General features: G+C 42.7%; 1 protein-coding gene across 1 annotated transcript in view; it reads left to right on the forward strand.

The window, feature by feature from the left end:
• Positions 1 to 22,025, forward strand: part of Park2 (parkin RBR E3 ubiquitin protein ligase) — a 1,020,418-nt gene that overhangs the window by 851,657 nt on the left and 146,736 nt on the right. Inside the window, exon 8 of the mRNA XM_013024525.1 lies at positions 19,084 to 19,145. Within this exon, the coding sequence (XP_012879979.1) occupies positions 19,084 to 19,145 (62 nt within the window). The remainder of the gene's footprint in view (positions 1 to 19,083; positions 19,146 to 22,025) is intronic.

A 22,025-nucleotide genomic window follows, 5' to 3' on the forward strand; every position in this document is an offset into this window, starting at 1 on the left:
TATATATATATATATATATATATATATATATATATATATATATATATATGAAACCCCTAAAAAGACAACTACTCCTCGTGGAAGTCATTTACAAGCATCATCTTCCACTTGGAACCCTTGACTGTGTTAGCGTGTGTTCAGGTCAATGTTCTCATTGGTGAGTGCTCGCTTGAATCCATGAATGATCTTACAAAATGGCTGGAGCCCCTTTCTCCTTGTCCATCCACAGTGCAGTCGCCTGAGTGCTCAGTGGGGACCCTACTCTGCCGGGGGCCTGGTACACCTCTTCTGAGACCCTCACTGTCCCTCTTGGTTTCTTTGGCTTGGGTTTTGGAGGTACTGGGGGTTTAACTCAGGGCCTTCTGCTTGCTGGATGATTGCTCTACCATTCTACCAAAGCCCTGTTGGCTTTATTTATTTGTCAAACAGGATCTTGAGTTTCTGCCTGGGTCTGCCCTTGTGTAGATGGGCCCTTGTAATAGGAACCTAGCACCATACCTAGCACTTCTGGGATGGGCCTCAGATCACTGTCCTCTCAACTTCCTCCTGCTGAGGAGCTACCGTGACATGTGACTTACCGGGCCTGGCTTGTCCCTCCATTTCAAAGGTGCTTCGCTGAATATCCATGAATGCTGTTTTTCAAAATGTGAATAGCAAATTTGGACTCATTGGTACAACTCTGCTGACACATAAGTATTACTCAGATTTGGCCATCTTGGCTCATTAAAATAAAGAATGATTACTGATTATCATGTGGGAAATGTAAAGATCCAGGCAATCAGCTGCACTGTAATTAACAGCTGGAGCTGTGGGGTTGGATCTGTCTGTCATAGTAGCTGTCGCTTGTCCTTTCTATTGGATTTATTTATTTATCTCGTCTTTTTCAAATGTGACTCACACCATCATACAAACTCTAACCATCTGAACTATATAAAAGCAGTGATGAATCTAAATGGCGGTACTTTACTGCGCCTACAAAATTATTGGGTTTTGTTTTGTTTTTTAAAAAAGAACCTGAAATATGCTTTTCGGTAATGAATAAAATTATCCCCACACTGAGATGAATAAAAGAAACTAAATGCGTAGCACAAAAGTAACAAGGGAAATTACTAGGGTAAATTTAAAATATAAAAAAAAGTCACAAACAGAAAATATCCTTAGGTACCTGTCAGAACGTGAACTCCTTCCTGCCGCCCTCCTCCTTCCTCCCTCCCTCCCACACCAGCCCTGGCCTCCCTTGGCCTCAGCTCTAAGGAGTGCTTAGAATTCTGTGAATTCCTAAAATCGGATGACTTCTGTTTTCTTGCTAGATGTTTAGATATTACTTCTTTGTCCCCAACTTAGTCAAATCTAAATATGTCCCAAGGAAGTCCAGTTTAAAAACATTCTAAGGCAAAGGGCAGGGAATCATAAATACTGCAAGTGTCCAGTCTACAAACAGGAAGTATTGCAGCACTTGTGTACCTGTCCATTGTCTTCAGGAGAATCTTCACTAGCCACAGCATCCGGAGCTGGCTGCCTTCATTCTCTAGCTGGATGGGTCTTTGGCTGGATCTGCTCAGAGACGGTCACCCCCAGGTTCCCTTTTTCTTCCTGTGAACTAGAAATTAGCATGCTCATTTAGGTAAACTAATAACCATAAGCTATAGAAAGCCATGTGAAAGGTGACATGAAGCCCCTCTCTGCTGCTCCCTTTCTTCCCCTTCCCTGGTTTCAGTCACAACGACTTTTGGAGGAGAGTGGGAGAGAGAAAGCTGGGTTGTAGCACACTCCATCTGGGGAGCCCCTTGCTCGCAGAGCCGCTCACTTCTTGGCCCTTCAAGGTAAGCGCGCCATTGGAGGATGTCAGCTGGGGAAAGGGCCGGGCCTTTGCACACACGCAGCCAAAACTATTCCAAATATAGGTCTAGCACAAAGAAGACCTGAATGTAGCGCACGGTGGAACCAAAATACTGGAGTATACACACTGAGAGCAGTTTTCTCAAAGTTTTAAAAATTATTTTGATAGCCTAACAGCATAGAAATGAGAAAAACGTCAAGTCTTAAGTGCTTTTCTGCCTGGTCCTTTGTCGACTGTCTCATGTGACGACAGGAGAGCTGTTGTGGAGGAGCGCTCATCGGGCGCTTCACTACGTACAGAGCAGTCATGAGGCCACAGAAAGTGGAAGTGCATGAAAGACTTGAAGGGCCTGGGTCTGGGCGTCCATGGTTCCGGGAGATCTTTGCAGATCTTTGATGACTGCTCAGAACTGGGCAAGCTCCTGATATCACGGTCTGGGGTGGTGACACAGTGAGATGAGGTTCTGAAGGATGCCTTGATTACGTCACCCCCAGGAGCCATCTCTTGCCCTGTTCAGAGAGACGCTGCACAGCCTAGCAAACTGGTTAGATCATGTGCAGGAAGCTCTCGAGGCAGACAGTAAAGTCACTTTTTGCCTTACAAGCTTATCTTCCAGGGCAGGGATTTTCTGGAACAAATAATCAGGTGCCAGTGGCTGCTTGTTTCAGCCCAGGAGTTAGGCTGTGCAGGACCTTCGAGTTCTCATGTGCACCGACAGCTGCACCACCTCCGCTCACGCTCACGTGCGGGCTTCAGCCGCCACACCTTTCATTCCATTCATTCCCTGGCTTCCTGTTCCGCTTTGATTACCCTCTTCCCGCTTAGCTCTTTCTGCGTTTAGCAGGTTTGTTGATGGGCATGTTATCTCTAATGTAAACTGTAGGAAAAGAGAGTCCCTGATGGATGAATTTCAGCTTCCTTTATCACCTCTGTCCTTATGCATAGCAGACACACACTTGAGAAGAAAGGAATATGTAGTTGGGCCTTTCCTCCTGTCCATAACAATAATTCGTGCTGTCTGTGAAATGAGACGTTTGTGTCTGGCTATGGAGGCCGCAGCACTCACTGGAGGCAGGTCAGAGGCTAGCTGTGCAGTGGACGTCGGAACTGTACTGCAGGGACATCAAAGCGGAAAATGTTGCTCTGATCTAAATTATGAAATTGCCAACATCCAAACTTGTTTTGAACTCTGTGAAGTTGTTTGTTTGCTTCTGGGGTAGGAATTGCTTCATCAACAATGAAAAATTGAGAAAATATGCGCACTATGTTTAGTTTAGTCTAGAAACTCTACAGTTTCAAAATTTCAGGCTGATATACTCAGATACGCTATGCCTGGTATTATACATTCATATCAGAATATATTCGTTCTACAAATGATATGCTCATACATTTCTTTTTTTTCAACTTCCTTACTGTGATTAAGTGATTACATAATTTTCCAAATTTCACAGTATTGTGGGATAGTGATACTTAGTTAAAGTCATAAACACATTCTAACTTTCATGGGGCAAATTGTCTATCATGGTCTATAACATTTATGAGTTCTATGAGCTTTGCAGTACGGTTATTTCTTCCACATTGGGTGATATGTACATTTCTTTTGTTTTGCATAGCATCAGCTGTTCCCTCTTTCCCACTTGTTCCCTCCCTCCCATCGCTGCCATTGAGTTGCTTAGTTCATTTTGGTCAATGTCCAGTGCAGCTGATGGGTCCCGCTGTTGTTTGTTTTTCCCTGATTCCCTCTAGTTCTGTGTCGTCTTCCTGGTTCCCCTCCGATGTGCACATATATAGCATACATGTGATCAGCCGCATGGGGTTATTTAGTAGTGATTCAACCAAATGAGTGGAAGTCCTTTGTTTCTTAAGCCTTGTTAATTTTGTCATAACACCTTATGTTTTGGATTTAACATCCACTTATCAGGGAGACCATGTATCATTTGTCTCTTTGCTCTTGGCTTACCTCGCTCAATATGATTCCTTCTAGCTCCATCCATTTCCCTGCAAATGCCAGTATTTTTTCCTTTCTAATGGCTGCGTAATATTCCATTGTGTATAGATATCACAAGTTTTGGATCCATTCATCTGTGGTGGGGCATCTGGGTTGTTTCCATATCCTGGCTATTGTGAACAGTGCTGCAATAAACATGGAGGTGCACGTGTCCTTGTATACTGGTTCCTGTTGTTCAGGATAGATGACTAGAAGTGGTATGGCTGGGTCATAGGGGAGGTCAATATTTAGCTTTCTGAGGACTCTCCAGACTGCTTTCCAAAGTGGTTGTAAAGTGTACGTTCCCACCAGCAGTGTAATAGGGTTCCTCTTTCTCCACATCCCCTCCAGCATTTGTCGTTGGCTGACTTTAGGATGTGGGACATTCTAACTTTGGTAAGGTGGTGTCTCAGGGTTGTCTTCATTTGCATTTCCTTCACAACCAGGGATGGTGAACATTTCCTCATGTGTTTCTTTGCCATTTTTATCTCTTCTTGACCATTTAGTAACTGGTTTGTTGGATTTGGGAGGGATTAGTTTCTTGAGTTCCCTGTATATGATGGATATTAGACCCTTGTCTGATATTTTGCTGGTAAATATTTTTTCCCAATTAGTTGTCTGTCTTTCTAGTTTGGTTGTTATTTCTTGGCCTGTGCGGAAACTTTTTATTTTAAAGTAGTCCCATTTGTCAAGTCTCTCTCCAATTTGTTGTGACCCTGGGACTCTGTTCAGGAAGTTTCTTCCTGTGCCTATAAGTTCAAGTGTTTCTCCTACTCTGTCCTGCAGTAGTTTCAGAGATTCAGGTTTGATGTTAAGGTCTTTAATCCATTTTGAGTTGATGTTGGTGCATGGTGATAGGTTGGGGTCCACTTTTAATTTTCTCATATATTTCAATGATTAAAAATAAGATCAGTACTAACTGTTATGGCATTCTTCTTCTTTTTTTCAAAGTTATCTTTATATACCTTAAATATCAAATTAAAGATCCCTGGGTTCAATAATACTATTTTGAGCCTCTTGCAAATGTTAGTTTTTTATATACAAAAGTTTTTCGTTATAGAAGGCTACATCTAGTTAGATGTGACACATAGCATAATGAACACCTATTTAAACACACCCAGAATTTTTTTGTATCTGTGTGTGTGTGCATGCATGGATGGGCCCTGCTACTGTGATTTGAACTCAAGGCCTGGGTGCTATCATTTTTAGCTTTTGCCCAAGGCCACGTACAACTACAGCACTTGAGCCACAGCTCTTCCTCTGGCTTTTTGCTGTTTAATTGGAAATGAGCGTCTCATGGCCTTCCTGCCTGAGCGCAAGTCCTGCTGCTCAGATGGAAAGGTCAGTTCACAGATCCTAGTGAATTTTCTATGGATTCAGTCAACTCCCAGCTGTCAAACTAATTCAAGTGGCCACATTCACAAACTGCACGGAAACCCTAATCAGCCGGGCTCACCTACAGTGAAAAGAGCCCATCAAACCTCTTCCCTGTGGGAAATGTGCCCTGCGGAGCCTGCCTGCCCGGCCTCAGGCTCGGAACTCAAGGTCAGCGCTTCATTTTGCTGTGTTGCCTTTGATCGCATCGCATTATGGCTTATTTTTTTATGCCATTTTATAGTTAGCTGGGTTCTCTTTCAAAGTTGTACTTAAGGGGAAAATAGAAGGTAGCTGTTATTGTCAAGCCTACATTTAAGGATTCTAAGCTGTAGCCAAGATAAAAATTAATCCTCAAAGCATCCCACACCAAACAGCAGTGATCTGCAAATTGCAGATTATTTGTGTCATGTGGCCAGTGCCAGTAGCAGATCGGACGGCTGAAATCCATTGCAGTTTTTACCCCTGGGTACCCACGGTTTGCCATGGGGCCCAAAGGATATCACAATTATCCCACAATGCTTTGCAAGGATATGAAAAAGAAAAACATAGGGCTTGAAGGCCTATGTGGCTTGACTGGTTTCAGTGGAATATGTTCTCCAAATGAGTTTCCTAGACACTTAGAAACAAGCTTCCTGGAAAAGTTGTAGCTCGTGTAGCTGATTGTTGCAATGGGTCCACCTGTATCCCTATTTAAACAATTTGTTTTTTCCCTTCCCCTTCACAAATTATACCAACATCAAGTACAATGAAAGCAGGGGTTATACCGTGGGGGAGGGACATACAAAGCAACAAAGAAATCATCTCAGAAATATGTAGAAACAATAGCAAGAAAGAAAAACCATTTGAGTCCTTATCTTGGGGTTCATTTTGCCTAACAGAAAAACTTTACAACTTTGGTGGGGAGGGGTGGGGAAGGGGGGAGAAGAGGGGAACAGTGAAGGAGCAGGTGGGGAGGAGGAGATGGGAAGGGATGGGAAGGAGAAACAAAGGAGGAGGCAACAATGCTTGACAAGAAATGTACTCGTTACCTTGCCCGTGTAATTGTAATCCCTCTGCACGGTATTTTCACAATAAAAAAAAAATAAAAGAAAAAAAGGAAAAGTTGTAGCTCAGTCCACCAAAGTTATCCTGAAGTTCGCAAGAAGTATTCTAGGGGGAGTTCTCAATTAGGTTGTACACGTATTTATGGTAGAAGAACAGAATGAAAGTCAAACTTACTAAGAGAAATTCAAAGGCCTGGTTTCAAAGATATCTTTTTAAAAAATGAGATTGAAGTTTATTTTCATATTCTTTTTAGTGTATGTCTTCTCCATTTTTAATATCACCTGGGTAATTTGTGTGTGTGTGTATGTGTGTGTGTATGTGTGTGTATGTGTGTGTGTATGTGTGTGTGTATGTGTGTGTGTATGTGTGTGTGTGTGTGTGTGTATGTGTATGTGTGTGTGTGTACCTTCCTGGGGCTTGAACTCAGGGCTTGGGTGCTGTCTCTGAGTGTTTTTTCCTCAAAACTAGTACTCTACCATTTGAGTCACAGCTCCACCCTCAGCTTTTTGGGGGATAGTTTTATTTATGGTAAGATTCTCACAGAGTTTCCTACCTGGGTTGGCCTTGAACTGTGATACTCAGATCTCAGTCTCCTGAATAGCTAGGATTACATGTGTGAGCGACTAGTACCTGGCTTTAAGTAATTCATTCTTACTTACAATAGTTCATAGGAAGCCCGTGCAAGACATGGAGTAGAAATTTAATGACTGGGAAAAATACAACAGATGGGCACAAATCCTCAGATAAGCATAACAGACTCAACACAGGATGAGATGGAATTCCACGCCACCTTACCACGGGCAGCAAACCATGATTGAGATGTTGGGGCTTGCTCAGGGAGGACAAAGCAGGGCAGGGGCAGGGACAGCACAGCGGCCAAGAGCTGCCTGATGGCTATGTCTCCACTTCCTCGAGCAGCAAGAAGGCTGCCCAGTAGAGAAGACAGAGCAAATTCTCTAACGGTGAACCTGAGCTCCTATCAGAAAGAGAGAAGAATGGGGGACCAGTGCCAGGAGACCCCCAAACACTGTGTGTGATCTCAGAGCCTCTGCCCAGCATTAGCGAGGCATCTGAGAGAAAGAGGCCAGTGGCCTAGAGATGGTGTGTGTGTGTGTGTCTGTGTCTGTGTCTGTGTGTCTGTGTGTGTGTCTGTGTGTGTGTCCACCTTTACAAAATGGATGTAATGAATTAAAAACTTTGAAAGCAATGAGTTTACTCATGTCAGCCATCAACACAGAAAAATGGCTGTGAGCCCTCGTGAAGGAATGCGTCTTCCGTAAGCGCGTCTCGGATCAGCAGAGCTGGATGTGTGGGAACTCATCTGCCAGGGGCCAGGAGTTACCCTTGTGGGATTTCTTTGTGTTAAAATTTCTGCGGAACACACGGGAGCAGGGGCTGGCCTGGAAGCTGGAGCCCAACTGGGAGCCCACGCAGAGACCCCATTGAAGGAGCCAGGCAGCTGTGGAAGAGAATGAGAGAGGGACCCCCAGTGGCCCAAAGACACGGCCTCTCCCATATGTGACAGATAGGAAGAGGAAGCAGAGGACTGCAGAGAAAACCGAAGACATGGAGAGTGAAGTGAATCTCACAACTTAAAGGAGAGCAGTTTTATCAATGGCGGATCCTATGCCATTCATAGACTATTTAATTAGAATGAATGGGAAATTCTTTAGGTCCTTGGAAGAGAGTGAGAACTGTACATAGCTGTGGTGAAGAATCATCTCCAGTGAAGACAGTATGCACCTTGTCTTTGGGTAGATTGCCGGTGAAGAATTAAAATGGGTTCACTCTCTATTTGTTGTTTCTTAGTTGTCTTTAAAACACAAACATTTGTAACAGAGGTGTATTCTGGGGTAACACCAGGTAGACCCACAAATAGGAGCTATACTAGGACAGGTGAGGTGGGCCTTGCTCCTGAGTTAAGAGTTCAGGGCAGGTATGAGGCGTGCTTTAGGCAGGATGAGGTGAAGCAAGGGCAGGAACATTTGCCCCCATAGCGGAAGCAAATGCTTCTCAAAACCCCCTGGGAAGGAAGCATCGGGAGATCGCAGAATAGACTGGCGACCTCACAGGTGCCACATTCCAAAGGGAGGATGCCAGCTACACTCAGAAGGAAAAACACCTGGAGCTTCCTGTACATCTGCACAGGTTTATAGACTACTTCAGGAAATCAGGTGATTGTGCCAGGAAAGAAAAGCTTCATGGAAGCTTAGAAGAAGTTGGTATGGTCTCCATTATTCCAAATCTAGATCTTTCTAACAAGAATGTATGGTTGATAGAATGGAATTCTTTACGAGATCTCTGATCTTTTTCACTGGGGTGTGGAGGCAGATTCTATAATGTCTGTCAACCATGCTAGACAAGCAATACAGCGTGAGAGGGAGGTTCATCTAACAAGAATAGATAACATTTTGTTCAAAACTAAGACATTGTCATTCTTCAATACGTGACTACATGGTGCTCTCTAATCACTGATGAATCAAATGCCAGCAAGTGCAGAAAATCCAAGAATTAGATCTGATTGTCACTGACATAAACAAAATCATCAGATTGCGTTTGGCAGTCGTGTGGCTGTGTTAAGAAAAGTATTTTGACATTTCGGCAATGGTCTGAGTAATTGCCTCTCACAGTGGCTTTCAACTAAACCCATCTCGTAGGCCTTGTCTGATTCTCCATTGATAATAGAGTTCCACTCTGGCCAGAGGTTAGCTTTCCTCCGACAAGGCCCACAGGGAAAGAGAACTTAAAAAACAGTAAACTCTTCATCTGTAGAATAGTGGTATACTAATATTTTGTATTTAAACATTAAGCATTGTGCTTAAGATATCACTCAATTCTGGAGATTGGAGAATATAGACTAGGGCTTTTTACGCACTATCTTCCATTCTGGCCCAGAATTGAAGGGCATAAAAGCCATACGTTTCAGAGCTCTTGTTTGCAATTAGAGGACAATGGCATTCTCTACCTACATTTACTTACTCACCTGTAATTATTCCCTGTGCATTGTGTGCCCCGCCCTGCAGGCTACTGGTGTCCGCTGTTGGTGTTTGAGGAAAACTGGCTACAATTTGGTTAAGAAACCATGAGTATATACTTGAGTAGGACACCGTTATAACCCAGCTAACTTGAACGTGTACCCTCAGGACTCAGCAATTCCAAGTAACTATTCAAAGCAAAAGCCACAAATGGGGAGGGGCATTATGTCACTTATTTGTCCAGAATTTAGGCTGGTGCACAGGGGAGCAGGCTGACCTACAAGACAGAGATGGAGGAGAATGAGAGAAGGGATGGTACTGATTGAGATGCATTGTACTCATCAACAGATATGCTGAATTGAAATCCCTTTGTACATGACTTAAAGGTAACTGCTAGTGGCTCATGCCTATAATCCTAGCCTCTTAGGAGGCTGAAATCTGAGGATCACAGGTCAAAGCCAGCCAGGGTAGGCAAGTCCACGAGACTCTTATCTCTAATAAACTACTTTAAAAAGCTGAAAGTGGTGCTGTGGCTCAAGTGATAGAGTGCCAGCCTTGAGCTGAAGAGCTCAGGGACAGTGCTTAGGCCCTGAGTTCAAGCCCTAGGGCCAAAATTTTTTTTTTAAAGATAATTTAAAATCGTGTTTTGTTTTTTTTAAAGAAAGGGATTGGATAACTTACTATGTATAAAGCAGTTCTCAGAGAAGGAGACCATGGACAAAGACATTCTTAGGAAGGCAAGATGCCCTGGGTCTGTGTGCGGGACGGGTGATCTGCTGTGATGACCCGCAGCTGCGTAGGCACGCGGTTTGGCCCGCTGGGGTCTCCGTGTGTTGGGGGGAGCAGGAGCGGCTGCGGACTCACCAATCCCCAGCCAGCTGGGACCAAGGCCTGCTTGTCTCACCTCCACCTACTATTTGTGGAAGAGATTCTAGAGAAAGCAGTTGGGGGGAGATTGTCCCCAGTCACATGGCACTTGTTTTAGAGTTGTGAAGATGGAGATTAACAAAGAAGCAGGCAAACAGCTAAACAGTCTGTGAGCGGTACTGTGGGTGTAAGCCTTCAGAATGCTTTTCAGTTTTGGTTTCACTGAATTGTCACCCATGTGTGCTTTCGGTCTAGCCACACACTCACCTTTGTGTGCCAGCTCCTGTGGCGAGGACAAAGACACACAGGGTGAGAATAATACTGGCTGTCCCACAGAAGAGGCCTTTTATGGTCACTCTATGATGAGTTTGAACCCTTGAAATTTTCTTGGGCTTTTGCTCTGGGGTTGTGCCTAAGTTTTTCATGTCTCTGCAATGGTATATTGCCTCCCCATACATAAGAATGCAGATCAAGTTTCTCAGACTTAATTATATCAGTCTGAGGGTTACAATAAGTGCAGTACATGAAGTTCTGAATGTGTGGCCTTTTAGTATGTAAAATATAACATCCTATAGAGTCTGTTGGAGAACTTAAATAGAATTCCAGTTCATTCTGCTCTCTTGTTGCTTCACTTACTACCTGAGTGACAAAAGCAAGCAGCTGTGGATTTCACAGTCACTGCAAACAACACAGAACCTCTCTCCCTTTTCCCCTCTCTCCCTTTTCCCCTCTCTCCCTTTTCCCCTCTCTCCCTTTTCCCCTCTCTCCCTTTTCCCCTCTCTCCCTCTCCCTCTCCTTTTCCCTCTCCCTCTCCCTCTCCCTCTCCCTCTCTCTCCTCCCCCCCCCTCTCTCGGAAGGAGGCTAAAAAAAGAGCACACCAAAGATATTAACATCTATTTATTCATAGTCTTTAGTTTTCCTTCCTTCCTTCCTCTTATCAACCTAAATGGAATACAAAAATATTCCCTGGGACTGGGAAGGTGGCTCAGTGGTAGAGCGCTTGCCTTGCATGCATGAGGCCCTGGGTTCGATTTCTCAGCACCACATAAGCAAAAAGAAAAAAAGCCAGAAGTGGCGCTATGGCTCAAGTGGTAGAGTGCTAGCCTTGAGCTGGAGAGCTGAGGGACAGTGCCCAGGCCCAGAGTTCAGGCCCCATGACTGGACCAAAAAAACAAAACAAAAAAAAATATTCCCTGAAGATGAGTCTGTTGATTTGGGGGTGTCAGAGCAGTTCAGTGAGGATGCCACATGTGGTCGTAAATGCTAGGCATATTCAAAGTGAGGGGAAGATTGAAAAACAAAATGAGAAAATAGTTAGAAACAATACCCCATCCTCACAAGAATCAATAACAGGAGTGCACCTGCCCGAAGTGGAAAAGTCAGCTGCTGGGTGGACATTCCTATAGACGTGTTCTTTGTATGAAATCAAGGCGACCATGAAAGGAGTGAATACTTGGCTACCTGAACTATTCCCTCCTTTCTAATTCCCCATCCTTAGTATGATTTTTATTTAGGGTTTCACAGAGCAGTTCCTTCTTGATTATGCCAGTTTTTATATTCCTTACACATTACAGGATGTGCATTTGTCTTGCATTTGTAGTTTTGTGATCTTTAAGTGCTATCTTTGTGCCGTTTCTATCTGCCTGTCTCCCATGTGTGTGCTTAGTTATGAGCATAGATTATGGGTACCACTCCATGACCTGCGACCTTGGCCGGCACTGCTCCCCCGTTCTCTGCATCCACCCATCCTCATCTGTTAGCTTCCAGGTGTTTCAGGTAATGACGTGGTCTTCTGTTAAGGATGTTTATATTTGCGCTGTCATTGACATCAATCTTTTTTACTTATATCTGAGGAGAATGTCAGAATATAAATTCTGAAGATAAGCTAATTTCAAATTCTGTTTCTTTTTTTTAACCTAGAATAAAAATATGTCAAAGCCCTGTTCCTCAGGCGTGAGTGACAGAAAAGACCATGTATAAAGAGGAAGGACACTTTAAAACTTCTAGGCTGAAAAAAATGCATCAAGATCATATTTCTTTAAAATATCTAGATATAAACTCAGATATACATAATTTCTGCTTCATAACTAGAAGACGCAAATAAGAACTTACAAGGTGAATATAAATGAAAGTACAAAACTGAAATCAGCTATAGATTTTTTTTACACCTGGCTCATTTATTATTCAAGGATCAAGGATATTCACAAACAAAACTACCAGAGAACTGAGGTTTCATTAGTTCTTGTTTTGCTTTTCTTAGCACAGATTTGCTGCATTAGGGAGTTCCTTTGTGACACCATGTGCCTACAATGTACATGAAATATACAGCACTCTCTCCCCTTCTTAAAACAACTTCTACAGGTCTCATTGTTCTAGTATTCTGTTTTCATAAGTGTTTATGAAGTACTTTGCATGTTCAGCCTCGTCCACCTCCCTGTGGATCCTTCCCTGCCCACTGATACCCAACACAGCTTGTTTGACTTTCTATCATGTTATTGGTATTTCACATTTGCATGTGTTATGTTTTAGTCTAGCTAATTACTCTCCCTCATCTCCCTCCCTCTATTAGTTAAAACTTGGGGTGAGTTTCTTTGTGCCTTCTTCATCTCTAGACACAACACATTTCAATGCTATTTGTTCTCCACCCTTCCCTTTGCTCCTCGTTTGTCCCACTAAACATTCCTACAGTTACAATTATATCCTACATAGATATGCATATATATGTATTATGTGTATGTATGCATACAGATCTCTCTTTGGTTTTTATTTTTGTTTTTTTTATTTTTCTGGGTCATGGGGCTTGAACTCACAGCCTGGGTGCTGTCCCTGAGCTCTTTTGCTCAAGGCTAGCACTCTACCACTTTGAGCCACAGCGCTACTTCTGGTTTTCTGGTGGTTAATTGGAGATAGGAGTCTCACTGTCTTTCCTTCCCCTGCTGGCTTCAAGCAGGATCCTCAGAACTCAACCTCTTAAGTAGCTAGGATTGCAGGTGTGAACCACTGGCCCCTGGCTGTATTATATTTTTATTATCTTTTTTTTTCGTGGGGTCTGAACTCTGGGCCTGGGCGCTGTCCCTCAGCTCTTCAGCTCAAGGCTAGCACTCTACCACTTGAGCCACAGCGCCACTTCCAGCTTTTTTCTTTTTGCTTATGTGGTGCTGAGGAATCGAACCCAGGGCCTCAGGCATGCCTACCACTGAGCCACCTTCCCAGCCCCCATCATTACTTTTTTTAAATAAGGTCTCCTACTTAGGCTTCCCACAGGCTGGGAGTACTGGTACTGGCCTTGATCTACAATCCTTCCAGGCTCTTCCTCCTGAGTAGCTGGCCCTTCATTTTCATTGCACACTTCTTTCACACTCTGCTACTTTGCATATATGTATATGTGTCTATGTACATACACAGATAGATAGATAGATAATTTGGTGCTGGTCCTGGGTCTTGAACTCAGGGCTAGATGCTATCCCTGAGCATTTTTTGGGGGGGGTTCGGTCGTGAGGCCTGAACTCTGGGCCTGGGCGCTGTCCCTCAGCTCTTCAGCTCAAGGCTAGCACTCTACCACTTGAGCCACAGCGCCACTTCCAGCTTTTTTCTTTTTGCTTATGTGGTGCTGAGGAATCGAACCCAGGGCCTCAGGCATGCAAGGCAAGCACTCTACCACTGAGCCACCTTCTCAGCCCCTATTTTTATTATCTTTAAGTAGTTGTGCAAATGAATTATCCTCATGATCCTTCTGACCTCTTGGCTTTGAAGCAGGAGGTATCAAAAAAGTTACCACGGGCTTGTGGCGTCCAAGCATTAAAGCGACATCGTTTGACCCTTCGGTGATGGCTCTTTCCATCATTGCACCACAGAATCCAGCAGGCATTGGATTGTTCATCCTCTAATGTATGCCTGTCTTTTATTTCTAGATTGTAAAACTTTCAATGTGTGGCTTTGTGGTTTGACACATTATAATCTCTAGTTCCATCTATTTTCCTACAAATGGCATTATTTCATTTTTCTTTGTGTCTGAGTAATATTCCATGGGAGATACACATACACACACATATATACACATGTATGCACATACATACATACATATATACATACATACGTATAGATGGATAGCTATAGATAATCTTCATCCATTCATTGGTTGTTAGGTAACTCAGCTGATTCTCCCATTTGGCTATGTGAGCAGAGCTGCAGTAAACATGAGCTTGTAAATATCTCTCTTGTATACTGATTTACCCTCCTTCAAATATATGCCCAGTAGTGACATGTCAACCCTAGGCAGGTCCACTTCTGAAGGTTTGGATTTCCTTTGTGGTTGTAACAATTTACATTTATACTCACAATGTTTCTTTTTTCCCCCACACTCTCCACAGCAAATGTAATTTGTTTTCTTGATGATTGCCATTCAGATTGGTATAGTTTTCATTTGTATTTCCTTTGTGGCTAACAATACTGCACATATATCTATTTGCCATTTGTATTTCTTTTTCTAAGAACTCTCAGGTCAATTCTTTACCCATTTATTAATTGGGCTATTTGTTCTGTTAATGTTTAACTTTTGAACACTTGTTATTGATTGAAATCTGTTAGTTATCTTTTGGTTCTGACAATTGTTTTATTGTGCAGAAACAATTTTATTTGATATAGTCCAACATGATGATTCTTGTTCTTATTATCTGAGCTTAGAAAACAATTACCTCTGCCTCTATCTTCATTTTACCTATATTTTTCTGTGGTAATTTTAAAGTTTCAAATCTGACATTAAAATATTTGACATTAAAATATTTGGGGTTGATTTTTATACAGGATGAGAAATAAAGTTGGTTTCCATTTCCTACATACAGATAACTAGTTTTCCAAGCCCCTTGAAAATGCCTTTTCTTGCAATACATTCTTATCTCCTTTATCAAAGATTAGATAACTAGCTGTGTAACTTTGTTTCTAAAGCTTCTAGTCTGGCACATTGGTCTTTGTGTCTGTTTATAATATCATGCTGGCTTTGGTATTATAATACATCCAGAATTATTAGTTTTACTCAGGAGTAATTTTTCTATTTTTGGATCTTTTATACTTCATTATGAATATTAGTATTGATTTTTCTGCTTCTGTGATTGAGATTTTGATAAGCATTGCATTGAATTGGTAGGTCATTTTCAGTAATATGGCCATCTTAAAAATATTAATTCTACCAATCCAAGAATATGGAAGGCCTTTCCATCTTCCGGTGTCGTCTTTGAACTCCTACATTAAAGTTTTATAGTTTTGGGTTTTTTCCAAAGGACTTTTACCTGTTGGGTAACGTTTATTCCCAGGGTTTTGTCGTTGTTGTTCTGTTTCGGTTGTCTTTTTTATTTTTGAAGCTGCTGTGAATGGGACAGTTTCCCTGATTTCTTTCTTAGCTTACTTGTTGTTGATACTGGGAAAAGCTACTGCTTTTTGCATATTGATTTTATATCCTGCTATATTTTACAAGGTATGTATCAGATTCAGGAATTGTTTGGAAGAGTCTTTAGGGTCTTTTACATATAGAATTAGATCATGTGGAAATGGGGCTAACTTGACTTCTTCCATATTTGAATCTTCTTAATTTCTTTGTTTGCCTTATGTTCTGGCCAAGAATTATAGAACCATATTAAATAAAAGCAGAGAGTGAACATCCTTGTCTCATTCCTGACTTGAATTGATTTCAGTATTTCCCTGTTTAGTATGATATTGTCCAGAGATTTGTTATCTATGCCTTTTCTATGCTGAGGCCGAGTTCCTCCATTCCTAGATTCTTCAGAGACTTTATCATAAAAGGATATTGGATTTAATCATAAGCTTTTATTGCACCATTTAAGATGATGGTGTGATTTTTTTTGTACTTCATTCCATTTATGTCCTGTATTACATTTATTGATTTATGTATGTTAAACAATTCTTATATCTCAGAATGAAATCAACTTAATCATAAGTATGTGAACTTTTTAATGTGTGCTAGATTTACTTTGAAAGAATTTTATTGAGAATTTTTGCATGTATGTTTATCAAAGAGATTTATCTCTAGTTCTCTGATTTTGTTTGTCTGGTTTGTCTTTGATTTGGAAAACAATGTAATACTGGCTTCAGAGAAGGAGTTCGGTGGTGTTCCTTCCTCTTCTATTCCATGGAAAATGTTCAGAGTATTAAAGGTCTGATAGAATTCAGCAATGAATTCATTGGTTCTGGGCTTTCCTTTCTTGGGAGATACTATTGTTTCACTGCTCATTATAGATTTGTTTCATTGGCATATACCATCTTAAATAAATTTTGAAGGAACAAATGCATCTAGAAATGCATCCAGGCTTTTTTCTGTTTTCCAGCTTAACTGAATATAGGTTTTCAAAACATTTTCATAAGACCCTCTGGCATCCATTGGTATTTGTTGTGATAGACTTTTTCATTTCTAATTTTATTCATTTCTGTCATTTCTTTCCTCCTTTTGTCAGATTTGCTGGGGGTTTGTAGATCTTATTATCATTTCAAAGAACTGAGTTTTTGCTTCATTGATACTTTGTATAGATTTTAGTGTCCATTTTATGTATTTCTTTATTATTTTTCCTATCTGCTAATTTGAGATTTGGCTCATCATTTTTCTAGCAGCATCGCTAGGCCTTTTATGAGACCCCAGTTTTCTTTCTTTCCCCTCAGTTACGAAGGACAGCTTGCTTTTCTGGATATACAAATCTAGGTTGACGATTTTAGCCTTGCGTATGATTCTGCCATTTTTACCTAGAATGAGACCCTGCCGCAGGGTCTGGCTCCATCCTAGGCCTGTCCCTGGCACCCCAGCCCCTCTCCACGTGGCGGCTTCTTTTGCTGTGATCCGCAGCCCTGTTCACACCACTGCCGCTTGCTGGAGATGCCTCCATTCTGTCTGCCTCCATTCTTCACTCATTCATTTTGTAAAACTAAGTTATGACTGTCTCCCCACAAAGAGGTCAGAGCAGGAGAACTGGATGAGGCCACATTTATATAGCACTTTTCTGTAGCCAGCCAGATGATCCTGGATATCCTACAACACACTGTTGGGTTGATGTGAAAGCAGTAACTCCAGGATGAGCCTCCTCTCAGGCAGAACTTTCACCGGCAAGCCCTTGTCTTCAACCAGAACCACCCTGGCTCAATTACAGTTTCTCCTTTCAAGGGTCTAAATTCCTTTCTCTACAGAAACAGACATAACTATGGCAACTGATTTATTTTCATTTATAATAAGAAATCTTTTTTACTTTCTCCATTAATACGTGTAAATTATTTCCTCATAGCATGAGATGCCATGGCATATCAAAACCTGTAACTACTGTCCGAGCATTTCCCATGAGGATAGACTTTCAGAATTGGGACCAGCCCTAGTGCATCAGTGAGAGAGCTCCAGAGCACAGTAACACACGTACATGGAGACGCAGAGGAGACTCATTCGAGACACTGAGGCACTCCACTATGGAGGTGGGAAGTCTCCATCTGCCATCGCAAGCTGGTGATGTAGCAAAGTGTGATTGCAATTCAGTCTGAGTATGAAACAGTGGTACCTGGGTTGTGTGGAAACTGAGTGGGTTCCAAACTCGGAAGGCAGGCACCGGGGCTCCAAGGTCTGAGGAGCAAAGAGCGCAGCTGAGAGAGAAGGAACGCTTCCCCTTCCCTCCATCTTCAGTCTCGTCAAGCTGCCCTCCATGCCTGTGATAGCTACCCACCTTCATGAAGGCAGGTCTTCTGTTGTTAGCCTATTAACCCAGATGCTAATTGATCTTTTCTGGAAACACCCTTGCCAGACTCAGCCAGAAATAATGCTTTACTAACTATCTGGGCATCCCATGGGCCAATCAAGTTGATGAATATCTTTTCCTTAAAATTTTTTCTTTAAAATATCCTGCGTTAAGTACTCTGTCATGTCTTCAACCCCATCATGTGCTCATAAGGCATTTCTTCTGTTTTCCTGTTGGTTTCAACCCACCTTGCAGAATAATACACAAGCATGCTGCTAAGTTCACCTTTTCCCACATGGAGGCAAGGTTTGTCATTTCTTAGCCTGCCCTCACCCAGAAAAACCCCTTCACCCCATCCTACACCACAATGCTGAGCAAAAGAAGAAATAGCTTGGTGGTTTCTTAGATAGGCTTGGCATACGATTTCTTTATTAGAAACTGAACAGATGATGTGATCCATAGGTCTTATCTCAAAGCAACAGGTTTTCAGAATAATTTCATTACCATAGTTAATATTATAAATGACTACACCTAATACTGTAGAATTATTCTATTGAAAAGACCACAGTGGACCATTTTTTTAGCTGATAGGGAGCATGTATAGATGTGTACCTGTATCAGTATGGGCTGGGGTATATATTATTACTTGTTTCATTGTACAGTTGGAGGAAGACAATGCAAACGCCTAGAGTGGGAACGTTAGAGTAGGAACGTGGTGGCAGCAAGGTTGCCACAGCCCACTCCCCAGATCTTTCCGGAAAAGAACCCCCTCCCCAACTCTACTGCGGGATCTCACTACAAGAGTGACATGGCCCCTTGGAGGGAACAGGACGGGTCCTAAACCCCAGAAAATTCTGCAGCAGCAGCAGCATATGCTGTAGAACTGTCTCCATTCTCATCTGGCCCAAGGGCCAAAAAGCAGCGCAATGAATACGCGAGGACCTGCCGTCACCAGCGCTCCTGCTCTGGCCCTACAAAATCAAGGGCGGGGACGTGCCGGGCACATCTCTAACGACTAGACATGGCCCTGGACAGGCTGGATCATCATGGAGAGGCCTAACAAGGTAGTCCCAGTGCTGCCGTGGGGCCCCAGGCCGCAGCTTTAGGTCCTCTGAAGGTCTGGTGTCTTTGTGGTAGTTCAGACATGTATTTCCGGTACGCATTTGTGTCCTCCCCCATATCAACCTTGGTCGCTGATAGGCATAACTATGTAAAAGGCGTGTTACTGTACAGAATGAGAATGACATTTCTGTGATTAATTCTCCTTTTGAACAGCTGGCTGTCCCAACTCCTTGATTAAAGAGCTCCATCACTTCAGGATTCTGGGAGAAGAGCAGGTGAGTCAGCCTCTCAGAGGCCACATCGTGGTGCTATGAAAGACAGACGCTAATGACACAGTGTGGGCTCTCCCTGGGGAGGCCGAGTGTGGCTCCTGACCCACAGCGCCCTGAAAGGGGGACGGAAACCTTGCTGGAGATCCGTGTGAGGACACTGTTTTCCTCTTCTATCCATCAGACCTGACAGGTTATTAATTGGTACATCTGCTCTCTGCCAGAGCATTTCATCTCAACACGCAGGCAGTAAGCAGGCGCTGTGTGGTGGCAGAGGAGAAAACAAATAAATGCAGACGAGATATGTGTGTGGGCCAGTCACAGCACCCCCGACGGGGGTCTGAAGACGGCAGGTCTCAGTACTGTGTGTGCTATCTGCATCTTACAGCAGCCGCTTTCTATGTGGAGGCTACCCTGTGACACACAAAGGATAGCCCAGTTGAGCGGGGCGCCGTGGCTCACGCCTGTCATCCTAGCTACTCAGGAGGCTGAGATCTGAGGATTGTGGTTCAAAGCCAGCCCAGGCAGGAAAGTCCCTGAGATTCTTATCTCCAATAAACCATCAGAAAACTGGAAGTGGCACTGTGGCTCAAGTGGTACAGCTTGAACTGAAGAGCTGAGGGACAGTGCCCAGGCTCAGAGTTCAAACCCCACAACCAAAAAGAAAAGAATAGCCCTATTGAAGTGCAGACTATTTAAATATATTCAGTGTGTGTATATATATGTGTGTGTATGTGTATGTATATGTACATATGTGTGAGTATATACTATATACACATATATATGTATGTATATACACAAATATGTGTATATGTATGTGTATATGGGTATAGGGTAGGGTCTATGTGTTGTGGGGGTTTGGGGTTATGTGTGTGTATGTGCTCATATATATAGTGTTGACTACTTAAAGATATAATTGGCCTTCCATATCCATGGGTACTGCCTTTATAGATTCAACCAACACAGAAAATACTTAGGAAAAATCAATGGAAAATAATATGACAATAAAAAAAAACATCCAAATGTAAAAAAATAATATAAAACAAAAAATGCATTCATCCAAGTGTAAAAAAATGCTACATAATATTTAGCATTTACAGTGTATTAGGCAATAGTAATCTAGAGCAATTTAAGGTATATAGGAGTATTATATGGATTAGATGAAAATAGTATGGCATTTTATATGAAGGGTTTGGCCATCTTAGATTATCTTTGTCAACTCTGACCAAACAATATGCAAATAGAGCCTATAAGGTTTTGGTTTCTGTGGTTTTGTTTGTTTTGGGTGTGTAGTGAAGTTTGACTGTCTAGGTCTAATAAGAGATCAAAAACAGGGAGTACTAGTTAGGGCATATATGAAACTGGAATAATTTTAATGTCCTTGAATTAACAAATTGTTGTTTGCCTCCTCCATTTGTTGATACAGTAAGCTTTTAGAATACCACCCATACAAATACAAGTAAAACCAAAAGTCAGTTATTCACTTTCCCAGCACATCTTATTTAGGAAAACATGTGTCTTTGTCATTTTTCAGTGATAACTGAAGAGGCTTCCCAAAGCCAGGATCTCTGTCATCCTGACATTTCTGTTCAGATAACGGAGCCTTTCTTCTAACTTGTACCAATATTTGCAAATTGTTCGATATTTGTTTTAGAATCACTGGATAATTTGTAGGGAAAAGGCCAACTGTAATCATCTCCTAACATCTGCATAAAAGTCAGGCCACTCTGCATTCTCTTGGAAACTTAATAGAGCCATAATGGAAAGTAATATTACCTTGATTATTTATGCAACATGACGTATCACAGCAATATTGACCTCTGTTCCTCTTGTCTGTCCTTTATTGCGTACCTTCTATGTGCTGTTTATCAGTCATGTTTACAGAAATAGAATGGCATAAAAGTGATCGTCACTCACATTCTGCTTAGGGAAAGCTATGTTACATTCTGTAGACATGTTCAGTACGTATATGCCGGTAGAAGGTGTTCACTGGTAGGGAGGAACATAAAACCAAATGGAGGAATAGGAATGATGAGAGGGAAGGCATATTGTCATATGAAGTGATCAAGGAAGTCTCACCAAGCTGACATGACAAGAGTGAAGACTGAAATGCGTCGGGGAACCCTGTGGGAGGGAGAGGTCCATGGAGGACAAAGAAAGCCGGGAGGCTCCGGACTGTGTGCGGTGCGGCTGCGGGAGGAAGCCAAGCACCCTGCAGAAGAAGAGGGTGGAGAGCTGCAGAGGCCGGGCTGGGATGAGATGGGTGCTTGTCAGACTTCTATTGTTTGGACCAAGTAAGTCCCTGAGACAAACAATTTAAAAGGAGGGAAGATTTATTTTGGCTCAAGAATTTCGGAGGTTGGGGGCCAAGGTCAGCTGTCTCCATGGCTTTGGGCCTATGGTAAAGCCGAAGAAGATGGAAGAGTGTGGTGGACCAGTGGTTCATGGAGGTAGGGAAGCAGAGAGAGAGAGAGAGAGCAAGGCCATGCTGTCCTGCCCCCTCTCCCTGGTGCTTTGTTTCCTCCCTGGTGCCCAGCCTGCTTTGTGGTGCTTACTCTCATTCAGGGTGGGTCTTCCTTCATCTGCTGCCAGTCATCTCTGGAAATACATTCATAGACACCTCCAGAAGTGTCTTCACCAATCTGCTACGTGTTTCCCGAGCCAACCAAGTTAATGATCAAGATGAACAATCCAAGGTGGGAAGAAATTTGGGCAGTTGTTATGAACAAGAAGCCAAAGGAAGTAAACCTAGAAGTGGCCATCCGTGTCCCAGATTCATCCAGTGGGATGAGGATGAGACAGGAGCCCTGGAGCTGACAGCCTGGAGGTCAGGGTGACCTTTGCCATGGGGAAACTGGTGAGGATGGGGGGAGGGCGGGGAGGAGC

The sequence above is a fragment of the Dipodomys ordii genome, unplaced genomic scaffold, assembly GCF_000151885.1.
Source record: "Dipodomys ordii isolate 6190 unplaced genomic scaffold, Dord_2.0 Scaffold77, whole genome shotgun sequence".
NCBI classification, from domain to species: Eukaryota; Metazoa; Chordata; class Mammalia; order Rodentia; family Heteromyidae; genus Dipodomys; species Dipodomys ordii.